The following is an 18,722-nucleotide window of genomic DNA, read 5'->3' as shown; positions in this document are numbered from 1 at the left end:
CGATTATCTTAATGATTATGATGATTAAAATAATGAATAATTATTAACAATTAATCCTGCTTGAATAACCCTTTTTTCCAATCTTGTCTTTGCTTATTTCAGAAGCCTGAATTCGAGTGTAGACGATACTAGATTGCTTAACTTGAAAATAATTTTCACACTCCGTTTTTGTCCTCCACGCCCATGCTCGTTTTTGTTCCTCGATTCAATCTTGTAGCTAAAAACAAGAGGAGTCAAAGTGGTCGAGAGAGCGTGCGGAAATAATTTTCCAACTGCTTAAAAGAAAACTTATAAAACTGTTTATAACATAAGATCTTATGCGTGCAGGAATTGAAAGAAGCTCCTCCCATTGAAGAGCTGCAAGTAGTTGCATCTCCTGTTCTTCAAGAGAAGCTATATTTGGAGAATAACTGCCTGGTCCCAAAGAAGTTTGTGGCGATACTAGCAGAACACTTTGATGCTCAATCAAAGCCTTCACTCTCCAACAATCTCAACCAACTGCTCACATCTACTACTTGACAAGAATTTTTTGCATGTAAATATGATGTTTCTCTCTTCGAATCGAGATCGTATTCTAGTTTCTGTTCGGTGTTCGTATGTATCTTTTCATCTCTTGAAAATATATATCCAGCAGTCAGTTCCATTTTCTGTAATGGCGTCGGAAACAGAAAAAAAAATTGCCGAAAATCATCTTCAACAAGGAAATGAAGAGTGAAAAGTTTAAGAAATATGGAAACAAAACTTATTTACTTTGTCAAGCCAAGGAAGAGTACATGGTTTTCGACTTGAAATATTTACCACAAAGGATTATTTCTGCTGCTTTGATTCATGTGTCACATAAGATTCTCATCAGTGTTCAAACAAAGGAGGGGACTAAAGGTTGAGATTTTAACAAGAAAAACACAGGTTGCAATTCAATAGCATGACTTATACCGGATGTCTTAATTGAGATGCAACCTCTTTCGTTGTAATCTGAGTATTGGCAAACCCCAGGCTGTTCATGGTTCCAACAAGCGTCCGGCAATACCGCTCCATTACGCACTTTCTGTAGAACTGTCGACGGGTGTGTCGGACTGCGCTCCCCATTCAGTCCACGATCCATCATAGACTGGTACATCAGGCTTACCAAGTCGATGAAGACCCTGAAAGAGAACACATGAATACGAGAAGTATGAATAAATGCCGCATGGTTCCTTAGCTAAAATATTTATTAAAAGAACGTAACTGGAAAAATAAAACCATTGTTTACGTTCATGATCAACTAATGCAAAAAAAATTCTCTCTGCAGCTCTAATACTTCCAAGAAATTTAGTGGGCGTTGGGTATGCAGAGAGAGAGAGAGAGAGATTACCAATGCAAGAATGCAAGCTGTCACACCAGTACCACATGAAGTAACGACAGGGCTTTCCAAGGAGATACCTGCAGCATGAGGTTAGGGTCATTAATTAATAATAACAGACAGATACCTTGTGACCAATTAAAATATTTGTCTGCGGTTGAGTTTTTATGTTTAAAAAAGGAGACAACGCTTGGAAACTGTAGAGCAGCAAAGGGTACATACAAAAGTATTCAAGATCTAAGACTACAGCAAAAAAGTAATAATAAAACAAAAAAGTTATTACCTTCTTCATCAAATCGGGCTTTCAGCTTATCTGCTGGTAAGAGTGTCGCTGAAGAATCCAACAACTGCAAGGAAAGAACCCATTTGTTACTCAACAGCTTATGCAGCATACCGTTCTTTACGCACCCAACTAGACTTTGTTGCGGTTTCAAAAGGAATAAGAGGTAACACAAGAATTTGATCTTTTTACCTGTGGAAAAGGAATGCACTTGCTTCCAGGTACATGACCACTTCTTATGCCTTTTCGAGGCTCTAATGCAGTTCCATCGAACCTGCAATACCAAATTTCCGTCAAATCCAAGATTGTTAATGCAAGAACAATAATCAGAAAATAGGCCTTCAAAGACCATGTAATCTAATTTCTTTTTTTTTTTTTTTAAACATCACAAATAGGAAAAGAACTCTAATAAAATGTCTCCATATAATCTGCATAAGTTCCTTTGTGTGAGGCAGAGAAAATTTTGAGTGCTCAACATACTGTTATCTTATCTAAATCAAGATTACTAACCAAACCAATTATTTCACAATGCATGAATGATACGTTCCAGCTGGTGATTTAGGGATGGTTTGGGAGTGAGGTCCTTAAAAAAAAAGCACCCATGAAAAAAAGCTGTGAGGGTTTTAGGTGTTTGGTAAACTGAAAAAAAAAGGCTTATTTTGGAAGCTGCTGTGAGAATAAGCTGAAATCAAAGGAAAAAGCTGAAACTGCTATTTGCAGCTTTGGAAAACTGGCTTTTTTTCAAAGCACACGGAGCTACAGTGCTCCTTTAATGAAAAGACCCACTATCAGACTGCTTTTTTTTCCAAAAGCACTTTTACAAAAAAGTTTACCAAACACTCTACTGATTTATTTCATAGCCGCTTATTCTCACAACAGCTTTTTTTCAATGCACAGCAATACCAAACCAGCCCTTACACAATTACCGGGAAAATAAAACAGACCAAGAATTACTCAAGCTTCATATAGCATAAAGAATACCTGGCCTTTGATCGGGCATCTATATGTTGGTGACTTCCTTCCTCAACATTTTTTCTAACCTGAAAAATACAGTAGGAAGTATAAAACAAGAGTATAAAAAACAAAGGTAGCAGAATTGGTTAATTTGTCAGTTGAAAACCCATACTTGCCACAAATTTCAGGGCTGAATTCAAGATATGCACCTTTACTAGTCAATTAAGATAGAGAAACCAAACCTGATCAAGAGTCCAGACAAGATGTGGCTGAAACTTAGTCTCAAATGTGGTGGGCCCAACCTGCAGAACAAAAATTCTTCCCCAAAACCATCACAAGCAGCCTTGAAAACTATCACATGTTATCATAAAAACTTAGGAAAAGTGTCACGTCAGACAAGGTCAATTTAGTCGACATGGGACCTGCAAGGACTGACCGAACCCTACACCCTCATTTTCCCAAAGAATGGAAAACTAAAGTTCTTAACTCTAGGATAACATTCAACAGCTCAACCCCCCATCAAACTTCCAAATTTCTTTACTTATGTCACTAGAGGAGAGAATTGCAATTTTCTAGATCTCAAGAAATCTACAATGTACAAGGTATAGAGAAAGTAGACTGCAAACAGACACTACAAGAATTGAGGAAGTGAAAAATAAAGAGAGAACCTATGATTTAAGACATTTATCCTGGCTTAAGCGTCCACAATAAAACTATGAAAAACATAAATAAAAAGAACAACATCTAGATTTCACAAAACATACTGTAATAACCATAACCATATGCTAATGGCTTTTGGAGTCAGAGAATTCCAAAATCTCAGTCAGTGTTAAAACATAACTGTTTTCAGAGACAAGTATATAATGAACTTACTGCTTGTCCCTTGTATATTTTCTCTATTGCCTCACTGGCAGCACTAGCTTTCAAAATTGTATCACCAGAGGCACTAGATTCAACATCAAATCCAGATGCACGCCACCTTGGCAGGCCTCCATCTAAAACCCAAACTCTGTCATGGCCAAATACTCGGAACATCCTTTCATTTTTATAAGGAAATGAAACATTAGATTGTCACACAATGAAAAAGCGCAAAACACAATTTTTTATCACATTTCAGATGAGTTAAAACTTTAAATCTTCCGAATCAGTTCCATAACTTGCCACCACACACGAGCTGCACTAAAGATCCCTTTTCCATCATACACAACAAGATCATCTTTGTTCTCAATGCCAAGAGCAGAAACAGCAGCAGCAAAGGCTTCCTCTGATGGTAACATATGCAGTAACTGTTACAAGTCATAATTCTAGTCTTCAATAAGAGAGAACAGGAAAGAGCAAGATAGTTAGAAAAGTGGTGTATATGCCTGGCCATTATGGCCCACACACTCATAAGAACAACATCAAGAACTATTCATCAGAATTTGTTGACATGAAGAATCATTCATCATATTTTTTTTTTGGTCAACAGTCATTCATCAGATTAATATTAACAGCTTAATCATATAATCTGAATTCTTCTCCAAAATGGCTAATAAGAATGTATTTCTAAGTTAATTCAAACTAGTGGAATGAAATAAATCGCTAAGAATATAGTTGGCATGTTAAGAAAATAGACTCAGGCGTTTTGTGGCCATACTAGTTTCATCCTTATTTCCCTAATGTGAAAAAAGGGCCAGAATGAAGCTCAAGAAACAAAGAAAATAAGGCTGCTGATTTCAACATCCAACACTAGTATTCATTGCTAGTGATACTAGTGCAATCTGATATCATATTTTGACAAGAAACATAGAATAGAAAACATCTTACTTTTGACCAAAATGAGCCGTAGTGGAAAATGAAGCAATATGAAATAACATGAAGATCTTAGAACAAGATTGGAATTGAATCAATTGATACAGATATTATTAAGAATTATCACATGACAGCATCAGTCCAGAAAGCTTGGTGAGCACCTGATACTCTTGAATTGGATTCCTTTGCTCATCAGGCATATACCAAGACGCATCTAGCACCTGAAGTAGATAACTAAAAAAAGTTTACCAACATACATAGGGAAAAAGGAAGCATATAGGAAAGCAGAACAGAAGTGCCGTCTCCAATTAGAAAATCATGATGATGACAACATACATTATGAACCAATTGAAAAAAATTACATATAATAAAAGGTGAACGAGCGCTGAGCATCAAGCATTCATTAGTAATATATTCAACTTATTCCAGACTTACACTCCAGTGGAAGAAAGGGGAGGATGAATAAATAGTTCAGTATAAACAAGCCAAAACACGGTACCTTCAGATCAGGCTCTTTGAGGTTAGCATGGAGCCAATCAACAGAAACAACAGGCTCTTTTGTAGACACAGATTGTGTTGAAAAATCAGCTCTTGCGCCAGCTACTGATGAAGCCATAACACGAGGAACCCAGGCAGATGTTCTATAATTTGTATAGGTAAGGTCAGCTTGAAAGTGTTCTGTTCCCTTCTGCATTGACAGAAAAATCATTATGTTAAATCTTGACATAAGAAAAAATATTAGATTTAGTAAACGGCTCAAACTGAAGAGCGTATTTCAAATTAATAAACAAACTTAATGATTAAGTTAACTACTTCCCAAATGTTATGAAGTGCAAATCAAAATGGAATCACTGAGAAGACGAACAATTGTGGATGATTCGGACAAGGCCTCTTAAAATAAAACATGAATTTTTGGGTAAAGAGGATTGTGCAATAATCTTTGCACACTATGAAGAATAAATGTTTCTCAACGATTCCACTGTAATCACTCAATCCAGAAAAACATCTTTAAAGGAAGCTCTTCCGCCCAAGAAACTACAGGATTTTCAATGGTTTGATCGAATTTGTTATGTAAATTAGACAGAGTAATCTACATCAATCGATATCCAAGTAGTGTATATAATATTTAATTAAACACACAGCCAATAAATCACTTCGAGAACTACAATACCGAACACTTTATATCATAACGACAATCAAAGGGGGGAATCTAGAAAACATACAAGCAGACTCCAACAAATTCCCTTCTTTCCAGTTCATGGCTACCGGAGTCAAACGGAGCTGCTAGGGTCATTGAATACATTCAGGAACTAAGACCGTTTACATAACAATCACACTAAACATCTTCACAATAGTAAACTACAACATCAGAACAAATCACTTAACTGATCAAACAAAGAAAAACCCTTGTCAGGAAAGCACTCCCAAACATTCCAGACCAAATTTCCTAACTCAATTCACTGAAAAAACTAAAACCCATGAACAAAATACAAAAATTGAGATATATAGAGCAAGAAAAATGACCGGCTAAAACCAAAAGACCAAAAATTAACCAAAAGGGAATGAGCATATCATCGAAAAGAACAAAACCCACAAACCAAAATCGAAGATTAAACACGAAAAGAAAGGAAGCTTGCTACTTACATTGAAGAGGGAGGTGAAAAATTGGGGCTTTTGGCAGAGAGAGTGAGAGGAAGAGTGCAAAAGGCGATGACCCAGGAGAGTCCTTGCGAAAAGAGATGAAGCCATTCACTCAAAAGACCATAGAAATTAAAAGGGTTTGGCTTTTAGGAGGAGGACGAGGAGGAGGTTACTCGAGGTGTCAGTGAAGGAGAAGACAAAGGGTCTCCCTCTAGGCTCTATCTATCTACAGCAGCAGCTCAATGGGACGGTGACAGGATTTTACTTTATACCCTCATTTCCTCGGAATTTTGTGGGGGCTTGTTCGGACGATTAAAACTTATGAGCCAGCATAGGCTAAATTTCATTTCATTTGGAAAATTGCATTTATGCCCCTGAATTTTTCCTCTTTTCTGTGTTTGCCATTTTTACTAAAAGTTTTTATAATTGACCCCCTAAACTCAAAGTCGTTTGGCAATAATGAGGATCCTTCCAGATCATCTTTGTGAGGATCATGAGGATCCTCTAATCACATCCGTTTATCGTATATCATGCAACTAGTTTTCGTTAGATACCATTTATATTCAATTTTAAATAAAAAAATTATAATAATTTCTAACTACACGATATACGATGTACAAACGTGAGGATCCTCACAAAAGAATCCCAAAAGGATCCTCATTCCAAAGGCAACGTGGCACCTCCGTGCATTTGTCATCCACAATTCCATCAAGGAAAATGGGAGGTGGATTGTCTGCCCTCCCATATTCATACTCTTCTCATCCCCTCCTGTTTGTATGGTCACGGTTAAACCACGTCAATATTTTATATTGATTTTTTTATAAAAATAATAAAACAAAAAGTAATAGGAATATAAAATGTTGACATGGCTTAACCGTGACCACACAAAATAGAAGAGGATGGAAAGAGTATAGAATCTAGGGGTATTCAATCAGGATTTCAAGTGATTCTCTGAAATTCTAGGTGTATTCAATTAGAATTTTAAGATAGTTTATTAAAATCCTTATAAATCATGGTGTATTCAATTAGGATTTTAAAGAAGTTTATAACATTCCAGGTGTATTTAATTAGAAATTGATTTTAAAGAATTTGAGAAAGTTGAGGAATTAGAGGGAATTGAAGAGATTTCATAGTGTATTTTAAACATCCACAAATCTCACCTCTTCCCATGAGATTTCAAGGGAATTGAATTAAAATTTTATATGGAGTCTCTACATATCAATTAAACTCCATAAAAATCCATGAATTTATAAATCCATTAAAATCTCTCACATTCTCAATTGAATACACCCACCTTAACTAATAATTCAATCATCATCAACCACATCATTTGGTTTACACAATTTGATTTAAAATTTTGATCTCTCTAGCATTACCCTTTTATAAAAGATCATGAGTGACAATTACATATTTCTTGGCCAAATTTTGATTAGATGGAGTGTCATTTTTGCAAAATCTTTCACAAAGGTTGGATAGATCATTGGCTATCTATGTTGATAAAAATGCCAGGACTTACAAGTTGTTTCATGATAATGGTTTCACACTGCCCACACCATCAACTTTTATGTTTTGGAAATAGCTTTGTATCACTGACAACAAATCATGTGTTTTATGCTTGAATAAAACACATTGAGATTGATTATCATTACATCCAAGAACTTGTATCAAGTAAATATGAGTTTGTCAAATTTCATACGTTCATACAATACATTTTTTAAAGGGTCGATTTCTATTAATTACTTCAAGTCCATGTTTTATCTCAGCTAGAGGGGTGTAGAGACAACCACTAAAAATTAGACAACTTGTCAAGAACTCGTTTGAAAGTGATTTTAAAATGACTTGAAAACAAATTTGGAGAAAATGTTTTTAAATCAATTCTTAATAAAATCCAAGTAGATCTTGAACAAACACTTTTAAGTGTTTCTTGTAAGAAGCATATATATGGTGCTTCTTTCAAAAAGCACTTAAAGTGCTTTTGCAACCCAAAGCAATTTCACTAAAATAGTTTTTAGTGACAGGGATAGACTTGGCAAGATGCGTGAATGGCTGGGGGAGTTCGCGGCTTCGTTGACAAGGGAGAGCTTTGATATGTCATTGGCTATTGTATGGAGTATCTGGAAGGAACACAATTCCTTTGTGTGGAGTGGTTCAGCTCTAGATCCGTTGGATATTTATAGCAATACACGAACTTGGTTGAACGAATACAAAAAATGGCACAAAGTTAAAAGGACCACACTACAACAAAAATGGGCACTGCACACAATAAATTATATGTGCCATTTGAGGCTAAAGAGCACCAACAATTGTGCCCATAGAGCAATAGCAACGATGCAACAACTAAATTTGTATTTGTGCCCTCTATGGGCGTCACCATTGATTAGAGAGCACAATATGGCTATTGGTGCTCAAAGGGTTGAGCACAGATAAGGGTATTTTTGTGCCCCTGTTCCGACACATATGTTAGGTGACATTTCAAATTCATGTTAGCACAATTTTTGTAATTATGCCCTATCAGTAAAATATTAAAAAAAAAAGAAATTTTTTTTTTAAATAACATCGTAACACATTACAACCTGAAACAAACATTTGAAAACACCAGATCTGAATAGAGGAAAATATTGCTCATAGTTTCTCTTCTTGACAAATCAGACTGAACCAAGTAATCAACATTATAAATTAAAGAAAAAAAACAAGGTAATGATTTCAAACGTATATTCTTCCTTTCAGCCATTCATCCTTCGGTGAAGGCGTCTGTGCACCACGTGCCATCCCCAGCAGTACCACACACAGCTCCACGCGCCATCCCATGCAGCTACACCAGGGGTTTTAGAATTCGTTCCCAAAACAAAATCATTTTCAGTGATTCAAAAGCCCAAAAAAAGTTACGAAGGTAAGGATTCAAAATATACATTCCTCACGGCCATTCGGCGGCCAGTGATAGCCTAAAATCAGCCTGAAACTCGCGGGCCTCACCGGAAATCTGGGGAATTTATCCCGAGTTGAAACTGCATCCAACCTTAAACAAATCAGGCATCTAGTGCATGAAAACGTTTCTAAACAACCTAGAGAACCTAACTAAGGTGTTTTCGAGACTCACCTATACTAGATTCAACGGAAAATCTCATCGGGGAAGTCAGGCCGCGACAGAGCTCGTCACTTCACCGCGTCGATTTTGGTTTCCAGAAAGCAAAAAGTAATGGGAGTCCGTGGTGACGAGAGGAATAAAGTTGGTGGTTGCCTCGCCAGAGAATGGCAGTTCCCCCACCGTCATTCCTTATGTGCTTTTGTCTGTCAAGGAAGAAGCCGAGAGGGGGAGATAGGGGGAGAGAGGAGAGAGAGAGTGTGTGTGCCAGTGTGGTGTTTGGGTGGTGGCAAGGTTCACCAGAGTGGCGAATGAGGTGGAGATGGTGCTGCGATTTTTTGTGCAGTGAGCACAGAGATGGTGAGGGATATTACAGAGAATAGAGTGGAGAAGTAGAGAGAGTTCATAAGAGAAGGGTTGTGTGAATGAGAGACGAAAGAGTGTTGTAGTGAAGAAGATAGTGATACACAGGAAGGCGTGAAGACCCACATGGGGTGTCAAAAATTAATTTTAAATAATTTAATGAGTGTAAAGGAACCAGATCAGTGGAATCTGGTTTAAAGGGCACAAAAACATATTTGTTTATTTAAATATATTCAATTAGAGGGCACAAAAGCCCATATTGTATGCTGTAAATTAATAATAAAAAATTCAAATGAGGGATTCGAGTTTGAGTGTGGGGGATGGGGATGGCAGAAAGAGAGTGGAAAATGAGGGGGTTTGCACGGGGAAGAGGGACTCACAGGTGGGTGGGTCCCACGACACACCACTCAAACATAAATAATACTAAAATAATTCACGTGCACAAATCATAATTGTGCAAACATGTTTTTTTTTTGTATGGAAAGTGGAATGATTTATTATTTTTTACTATTTACTGGACACAATTTTTAAAATATGTGTCACAAAAAGGAAATTTATAATTATTAATATTCAATGGGCATTTATTTTCAAATTGTGTCATTTGAGTGCACCGCTTGACGATGTTGTTTATAAAATGGAATAAATTTAAAGAAATGATTTCTACACACCTGTAAATAAAAATTGTCTATTAATTCTTCTTTATTTTGTGGAATCGAAATGATTTATAAACATGAATGTGCATTAATAAAAAAAAGTGTGTCAAATTCCGATTTCGCTAAATTATTCTTCGTTTGCAGACTACCATGGTGTTTATTTCTTCATCTGCAGACTGCCATTAATTGTATGAGACTCTCGTCAATGCGGTTTTTAACGGAAGTAAGGTATGCGTGCAAAATTGCATGGACTTTCCTATTTGTTTAGCTACTTAACTTAGCAGTTCTTTAGGAGATATTCATTGTATTTGAAACATAGGTTCATACACCGTATGTCATTATAAGTAGAGGGACACTTTAAAAATAAAACTTCCCTCTACTTAATAATGACTATCATCCAGTGTTTCGGGCACACCGAAAAATTATCATTCTTTAAGCCAAATTTTGGGAATGTATATTAGGAGTACAAGAATCTTGCTAAAATCATTGTGTCGATGGTTAATTTTACAAATTCTAAGGATTTGGTCAAATTCATGACCAATTGACCATTGACGAGATACAATCAACGATTTGAAAAAGAAAGGAATGAATTTGGATATGGTAAGTCTTTTCGATTTCTTCATTTTCCCATTTTTGTTAAGCAAACATATTACAAAAAGTAATGACTTAAGTTTGTCAACGTATTAGTAAAATACCCACATAAAACTCTGGTGCAATGATGACTGTTGATTTTTTATTTTTTTTATTTTGTTGGCTTAGTTTTAAATAATTAAGAGTGTAAGGGAGTTGGGAATAGGGAAAAAGGTAAATGTAAAGGGCACAAAAACATATTTTTTTATTTAAATATATTCAATTAGAGGGCACAAAAACCTTTATTGTGTGTGTGTAAATTAATAAAAAAAAAAATCTCTCTCTAACATTTAAAAGGACATTTCAAATTTTTGTAGGCACAATTACATGACACAAACTAATGTGCTTATTTGTTAGAGGGCACATTTGAGATACTTTGGTGCTCAATGGAACTTAAAAAGCACAAATATGTTTTTGTGCTCAATGAAAATGCAAAGGGCACATATCAATTGTGTTCTTAGCCCATTTTTCTTGTAGTGCCAGCGTTGACTTTTGTGTATATATTCCTGTAATCTTGGGATTCTTAGTTTATTATGTTTTTATGTAAATTATTTCTTTCCTTAGTGATAGGATTGTAATATCTTATAAATCCCTCCTTGAGAGATGAATAGAAATACATTCATTCCAAAACAAAAGCATTCTCTTCTTGGTATCAAGAGCCTAGGTTATATATATAAATAAAAAAAAATAAAAATAAAAGAATCAGTCGCGCAGCTAGTTGTGCAGAGCCGTCTGACCAGCGAGCGACGCCGTCGTTGCTGACCGAGAACCCAGAACCACCAGCCGTGCAGCCATTCGTGCAGCGCGCCGTCCGACCAGCGAGTGACATCGTCGTTGCTGGACCCGAGTCTACCGCACCGATCTCTGCATCCACCTACCACAACCCGCTGGGCCATCTGGTTGCCCCAGATCGAATAGCCCACAAACTTGCAGGTTATTACTGCAACAGTCGCATCTACATTCTCGCCATCGTACCACCGTGCCGTCTCGCACCTTAACCGTACCCGTCCTTACAACTCACGCCGTCTGCCTATCGCGGCTGCTTCTTCAAAGTCCTAAACCCGATAGCCACCCACGCTTTGCTACAGATCTGCAGTCGCCAACTATTGTTTTTTTTCTTTCCTTCCCGTTCCGTCGTTCACTGAACTTCTGCAGTTTTGTTCTTTGCGTTAAAGTTGTTTTGCTAAAGTCTGCAATTGTTCATCAGAAGAAGAAAAGGAAAAAAAAATAAAAAAGGAAGAAAGAAAAACGGCAGAAAGGACAAAACAAGAAAAAAGGAACACAATTGTTTTTTTATTTTTTTGGTTTTTTGGCCCACACGGGCACAAAATCATTGATTTGGTTTTTTACCATTAATTGGTTGTTTGTGGTTGCTTCTTTCTTGTTGCCCCGTGTTAATTGAAGCTGCTTGGAAATGGCAGTCTGGAGTCATACCGCTCAATCTCGATTCGACCAAATCGAACATAAGAATAAGACTGCGCGTACAACGTTTGCTGATGTGAATATAGTTCCTGAAAATATAGTTGAAGAAGTGTCTGACTCTACTACTGCAGGTATGAATGGTAAGGCTTTAAAGGTTTCTGCCTCTGTTACGAATAATACGTGGATAATTGATTATGGTGCTATTAAACATATGACTTGTGATTCTAGATAGGTACAAACCTTAAAACCATCCACCAAAACTGTCGTGAGTGTTGCCAATGGTAATCTTGCCCCTATTATTGGGGAAGGAACTGTCTCCATTTCAGATACCCTTAGTCTTGATACTGTGCTTGTTGTTCCTTCTCTTAATTATAATTTATTATATGTCACTTAAATAACCGTCGCCCTACATTGTCTTGTGATTTTTTGGCCTTTCTTTTGTGTATTTAAGGATATTCGGACTCGTAAGACGATTGGTTATGGTATTAGAAATGGGAAGCTTTACTACTTGGAACTAACATCGAGCAGTACCCAGATGTTAACTCAAGCTCTTACTGTGGGAGGACCTCAGGGGGAGCAGAATAAAGCTTCGGAGGTTTGGTTGTGGCATCGTAGACTTGGTCATGCTTCTTTCGGTTATTTACGAAGGTTGTTTCCTAGCCTCTTTCTTAAGAATGATGTTTCTAGCTTTAAATGTGGTGTTTGTGAATTGGCTAAAAGTCATCGTACTTCGTTTCCGTCCAGTTTTACAAAAACTTCTGTTCCATTTATAATAATCCATTCTGATGTTTGGGGACCATCTAGAACTGCTACATTTGGTGGTGCTTATTGGTTTGTTACTTTTATTGATGATTGCACACGTATGACTTGGGTTTGTTTGATGAAGTCCAAAAGTGAAGTTACTTCCTTGTTCCAACAATTTCACAAAATGGTGCAAGTGCAATATAAGTCACGAATACAGGTTCTCAGAAGTGATAATGATGGTGAGTATATGAACTCTGAACTTCGTACTTTTTTGGATCATCAGGGTATCGTTCATCAAACTACATGTCCATATACTCCACAACAAAATGGAGTTGCAGAACGCAAGAACCGTCACCTTCTGGAGGTTGTTCGTGCTTCCTTACTCGAGGCACATCTCCCATTGTCCTATTGGGGAGAAGCTCTCACCTTAGCTGCGTATCTCATTAATTGTGTTCCATCCCGGTAAATTGATTTTCAAACACCACTTCAGGCTCTCTCTTCACATGTTGATGCTCATGCAGTACCAAATCTTCCACCTCATGTGTTTGGCTGTGTGGCCTTCGTTCATCTCCATAAATAGCAGAGAAGTAAGCTTAAACCTCGAGCTTTACGGTGTGTGTTTGTGGGTTATGCCTTAAATCAGAAAGGATATCGCTGTTATCACCCTCCGACTAAGAAGTTGTTTGTCACTGTGGATGTTGCATTTCATGAAAACGATATGTACTTTGCCCATTATGAGTATGGACTTCAGGGGGAGAATCAGGTAGAAGTTCAAACTCTTTATTATACTGTTCCTGATATAGATATTGTGAGTCATTTGGATTTAAGTGGTGATGTCTTGGAGACAAGTGGTGATGATTCACAAGAGAATAATGATGTGAATAACTTGGAATTAAGTGGTGATGTCTTGGAGTCAAGTGGTGATCATTCACATGAAAACAATGTTGAAAACCTTGAACAAGACGGATTGACACAGCCAGAAACTTCCCTACCTACTTCACTATTGGACAACTCAGTGCTGTTGGCTACCTCACAGTCGGTCTCACCATCTTTGAGCCATAATATCCATAATCAATCGTCTTCGCTCCCGGATGCACCACCACCATGTCGTCTCCCTAATCGTGTCAACCGAGGTATTCCTAAACTTACTTATGAAGCAGACCCTAAATGCAAAACTAGGTACCCAGTTAATAGACCCAACCCATAATCTAATGTGTTATACCCGTTAAGTAATTATGTGTCTACCAACCACTTGTCAGAATCAAATAAGTCATTTGTATATCAATTATCTACCGTATCTATTCCTAATAGTGTGCATGAGGCTTTAGCTGATCCACGTTGGCAAGCAGCAATGAATGAAGAATTGAAGTCTTTGAAGAAGAATGCTACTTGGGAGATCACAGACTTGCCAGGTGGCAAGAAACATGTGGGATGCAAATGGGTCTATATTGTGAAATACAAAGTTGATGGGATGGTGGATCGCTTCAAGGCAAGACTGGTAGCAAAAAGGTACATTAAAAAATATGGAATCGATTATACAGAAACATTTGCTCTTGTGGCCAAGATCAACTAAGGGTGGTTCAATATGGGATCCCATATCGAAACTCGTCACGATTCCCAAACCGAAATTTTTGGGAATCCCAATTTCAATACCGATCCCAAACCAAATTTTCGGGAATCCCGAAATAGTTTAGGGATTTCGGGACAAATCGGGAATCCCGAAATGGTTTTGGACTTTTGGACTAAAATTTGACATATTATCCAAATTCCAATCAATAAATAAAATAAATGGTTCAAAAATCTGAGCATTCAACATAGAAGTATCGTGTATTTGAACTAGGAAGCAAATAAAAACCAGCTCGTTTCTAAACTAGGAGAATATAAGTAGCCTCACCCCCACAAAGATAATACAAACATGAAAGCTGGAACCTACATACAAGTTTATCAACACTTATTTGTAGCGCTTGTATGCTAAACCTTTAAAAGCTGCTCGAGCATCAGCAGGTTCAAGAAAAACAACCTGAAGAATAATAATTCAAGAAAATAATTAGTAGAGAATCACTCTTTAACAACACAGCATCATAGTAGACTAATATGATCAGTAATCTAGAAGTTTCTTCCTCTCTGCAGTATGAAAAGATTGGGAGAACAAAAGTACATAATGAGGCATGATCAACCAAGTGTCAAAGAGTGGTTGAAAAACTCAACTAATTAAAAAACCAAAAGCAAAGTGTCCAATTTCCTAAAACATTACAAAACTACTCTCTTCTACTCTCCTTGCCCAAACCGCGGCTTAATCAAGTGCATCACAACACGTTTATTCAATTATTCTTCTCACTTCTTTAGTAAATAATGGAGCTTTCATATTTGGCATTAGTTAAGGAGTGGAACTAGGAAAAAGGATTAATTTGCATTTAAATGTACATGATCGTAGACTAAATATTCATGTCATCAAACTGGTTTGACCAAAAGCATCAGTATTTGAAATTGAATCATAAAAACTTAAACAGTTAGGGGCTGGCAAACCTACAGACTTTGTAACGTCATGTCTCAGTGATAGGATGTTATGTCAATTAGTTTAGTCATCTTGACGAGTAAGCATCTTATTTGTCAATTAGCTAACTAACAGTTAATTATGTGATTAGCAATTAGTTAATTCATGGGTCTTTAGCTGAATTTGCAGCCAGCTATATATAGCTAAGTTAAGTGAATGATATGCGAGAGTTCTTAAATGTGATTCTGTTTCTTTTTCAGTGTCCAGGTTTAAACAAGGTTCTATTATTCTACATAGCAGGCTATAATGGAATCAGGAAAGCTGATCATCTAAAACATTTTGACTGAACTAACAATATCGTTAGCAGTTAAAACTTAAAACCATTTGAAAACTTCAAAGCAGAATCTACCAACAAAAAAAAAAAGACGGTACAACTGACTATATGTTTACTAATCCATGATATCATGACAAAATTCATCATAACTTTCTCCTTCTATTTCACATCCCTATCATTTCAACTAGATTAATATATTCATCATCCATTGAGAACGCAAAATACACACACACACACACACACACACACACACACACACTAGAAACCCTAGCATATCAAATGGGTTTGTACTTTGCACCATCTTCCAATTCAAACCCAAAAATCAAGTTTACATTAGCAAAAACAGAGAATCCCAACAAATAAAAAATTGAAGAAGGAGAAGACATATATATGACGTCTCACCTTAAGTTAGTGTGGCTTCTGCAGACGATCCCAAGACTGAATAGCCTTTCGCTCTTCTGAAACCAATAGGGGAAGATTCAAGATTGTCGTGAAAAGTGAACTCTGCAAGCAAAATTAATTCCAAACCCTAAATTAAATTTCAAAAGGAAGACAGAAATTAGATTTCAAAACACTAAATTAATTACCTAATTTGGGGTGAGAGTGAGACTCAGACTTGGTGTGGTGGTGAGAAAGATCACGAGTTATGTCCGTGAGAGAAAATCGCCTGAGAGAGAAAGATCGAGAGAGAGAGCGGTGGCTATGTGGTGAAAGAAGGCTAGAGAGTCAAAGACGATAGTATGGTGTGGTGGTGGGCCCGTGGCTGGTCGAAATTCGACACATACAGATGAGATGAGGGCTCAGTGAGGGAGGCTCAGGGGTTGCGCTTTGAGTTTGATGGATGGAATCAATCAATGGAACGGAACTACGGAAGTGAAATGGGATCTGACCTAAAAACAAATGAACGACATAGATTAAAAACAATGAACGGTTGAAATAATTCTCTTATAATTAAGAAATAATATATATATAATATTTATTTTCGGTTCGGTATGGGAATATCGAAAATTTCAGTTTGATTCGGGATGACATATCGAAAATTTCGCGAATTTTGGTTTGGGATCGGGATTTTTTTGGTTTGGTTTGGGATTTTTGGGATTTTTTTCCAACCCTAAGATCAACACAGCCCGTGTTTTGTTGTCCTTGGCTGCGAATCTTAATTGGCCTTTACAACAGTTCGATGTGAAAAATGCCTTCTTGCATGGAGACTTGACAAAAGAGATTTATATGGATCTTCCACCAGGATGTAATGCACCAGATAAATACAAGAAAAAGGTGTGCAGGTTGAAGAAATCCTTGTATGGTTTGAAGCAGTCTCCTCAAGCATGGTTTGGAAGATTCACAAAATCTATGAGAGCATTTGGTTACAAACAAAGTAACTCCGATCATACTCTATTTCTGAAAAGGCGATATGGGAAACTTACTGCACTTATTGTGTATGTAGATGATATGGTGGTAACAGGGAATGATCCAGAAGAATGTGCAGCCTTGCAAAGATACCTGTCTACAGAATTTGAGATGAAGGACCTTGGATCCCTAAAATATTTTCTAGGGATTGAGGTGTCAAGAAGTAGTTCTGGAATTTTCCTGTTTCAGAGGAAGTATATTATTGATTTGTTGCACAAAATTGGCATGTCAGCTTGTCAGCCAATAGCTACACCATTAGAGGAAGGATTGAAGCTTAACGTTGATCCTAACCAAGTCTCAGTAGACAAAGGAAGATACCAAAGGTTAGTAGGGCATTTAATGTACTTGGCACACACAAGACCGGACCTTGCCTATGCCTTAAGTGTAGTGAGTCAATACATGCATGATCCTGGAGAACAACATATGAATGCAATGATCAGAATCTTGCGGTATTTGAAGGGAAGTCCAGGAAAAGGAATTTTGTTTAAAAGGAATAACCATATTAGCATTGACGGTTATACTGATGCAGATTGAGCAGGTTCAGTGGATGACAGACGCTCAACATCAGGTTACTTCACATTCGTTGGGGGTAACTTGGTTACATGGAGGAGTAAGAAACAAAACGTGGTTGCTCGTTCCAGTGCAGAAGCTGAATACAGAGGTATGGCCTTGGGGATTTGTGAAATTTTGTGGCTTAAGCTTTTGCTAAAGGATATGGGTATAGAACATGATCAACCAATGAAATTATTTTGTGATAATAAAGCTGCCCGTGACATTGTACATAATCAAGTACAACATGATAGAACAAAACATGTTGAAGTTGATCAATTCTTCATCAAAGAAAAATTGGAAGGGAAGATAATTGAGGTACCGGCAATAAGAACAAACGATCAGTTGGCAGATATCCTCACAAAGGCTATATCAAGTCATAAATTTTCAAGTTTCATACACAAGTTGGGCATGTGTGATATATATGCACCAACTTGAGGGGGAGTGTTGACTTTTGTGCATATATTCCTGTAATATTGGGGATCTTAGTTTATTATGTTTTTATGTAAATTATTTCTTTCCTTAGTGATAGGATTGTAATATCTTATAAATCCCTCCTTGAGAGATGAATAGAAATACATTCATTCCAAAACAAAAGCATTCTCTTCTGCCAGCAGGGTGTCCACCACGCAGAAATGGCAGAAACCTGTTAACGGGTGGCTCAAATGTAATTTTGATGGTGCTTGGGATGAAGACGGATCTATCGGAGGAATTGGGGTGGTGGTTCGCGATGAGAATGGAGAGTTTGTGGCGGCCAAGACGATGAATCTTTCTGGGATTTGCTCACCTCTGTTGGCAGAGATTCTTGCAGCTCGTGAAGTTGTGGATTTTGGAAGACAGCTAGCGGTAACACAAATGACGTTCGAGGGAGATGCTTTGTTGGTCATCAGGGCACTACAGTGGGATGCAACAACCAACAATGGCCCATTTGGGCATTCTATTACATGATGGTCGTCTTTTGCTGCAGCCTTTCCCCCTGGAAGTTCGAATTTAGTCGAAAAGAAACGATTAAAGTGGCGTATCATTTGGCGAAAACGGG

At 37.2% G+C, this 18,722-nt stretch overlaps 2 protein-coding genes across 6 annotated transcripts in view; one reads left to right on the top strand and one right to left on the bottom strand.

The window, feature by feature from the left end:
- LOC126624538 (thiosulfate/3-mercaptopyruvate sulfurtransferase 1, mitochondrial-like) overlaps positions 1–18,722 on the bottom strand; it is a 104,324-nt gene that overhangs the window by 56,561 nt on the left and 29,041 nt on the right. The window contains exons 1-11 of one of the 5 annotated variants that reach the window (XM_050293617.1): positions 6,009–6,305; positions 4,864–5,052; positions 4,526–4,585; positions 3,735–3,859; positions 3,447–3,609; positions 2,816–2,875; positions 2,601–2,659; positions 1,812–1,893; positions 1,623–1,686; positions 1,352–1,419; positions 729–1,142 (exon numbers count right to left, since the gene is read on the bottom strand). In XM_050293617.1, the coding sequence (XP_050149574.1) occupies positions 1,035–1,142; positions 1,352–1,419; positions 1,623–1,686; positions 1,812–1,893; positions 2,601–2,659; positions 2,816–2,875; positions 3,447–3,609; positions 3,735–3,859; positions 4,526–4,585; positions 4,864–5,052; positions 6,009–6,113 (1,083 nt within the window). In that variant the 5' untranslated portion in view covers positions 6,114–6,305 and the 3' untranslated portion in view covers positions 729–1,034. Of the gene's footprint in view, positions 1–728; positions 1,143–1,351; positions 1,420–1,622; positions 1,687–1,811; positions 1,894–2,600; positions 2,660–2,815; positions 2,876–3,446; positions 3,610–3,734; positions 3,860–4,525; positions 4,586–4,863; positions 5,053–6,008; positions 6,306–18,722 lie in introns of those variants that run through there. The other 4 variants (XM_050293614.1, XM_050293615.1, XM_050293618.1 and 1 more) reach the window with 4 other exon arrangements.
- Positions 1–18,722, top strand: part of LOC126624536 (L-ascorbate oxidase-like) — a 101,581-nt gene that overhangs the window by 65,640 nt on the left and 17,219 nt on the right. The window lies entirely within an intron of this gene.

This window comes from Malus sylvestris, chromosome 5, assembly GCF_916048215.2.
Source record: "Malus sylvestris chromosome 5, drMalSylv7.2, whole genome shotgun sequence".
Lineage (NCBI taxonomy): Eukaryota > Viridiplantae > Streptophyta > Magnoliopsida > Rosales > Rosaceae > Malus > Malus sylvestris.
This window is presented reverse-complemented; position numbering and strand designations above follow the sequence as displayed.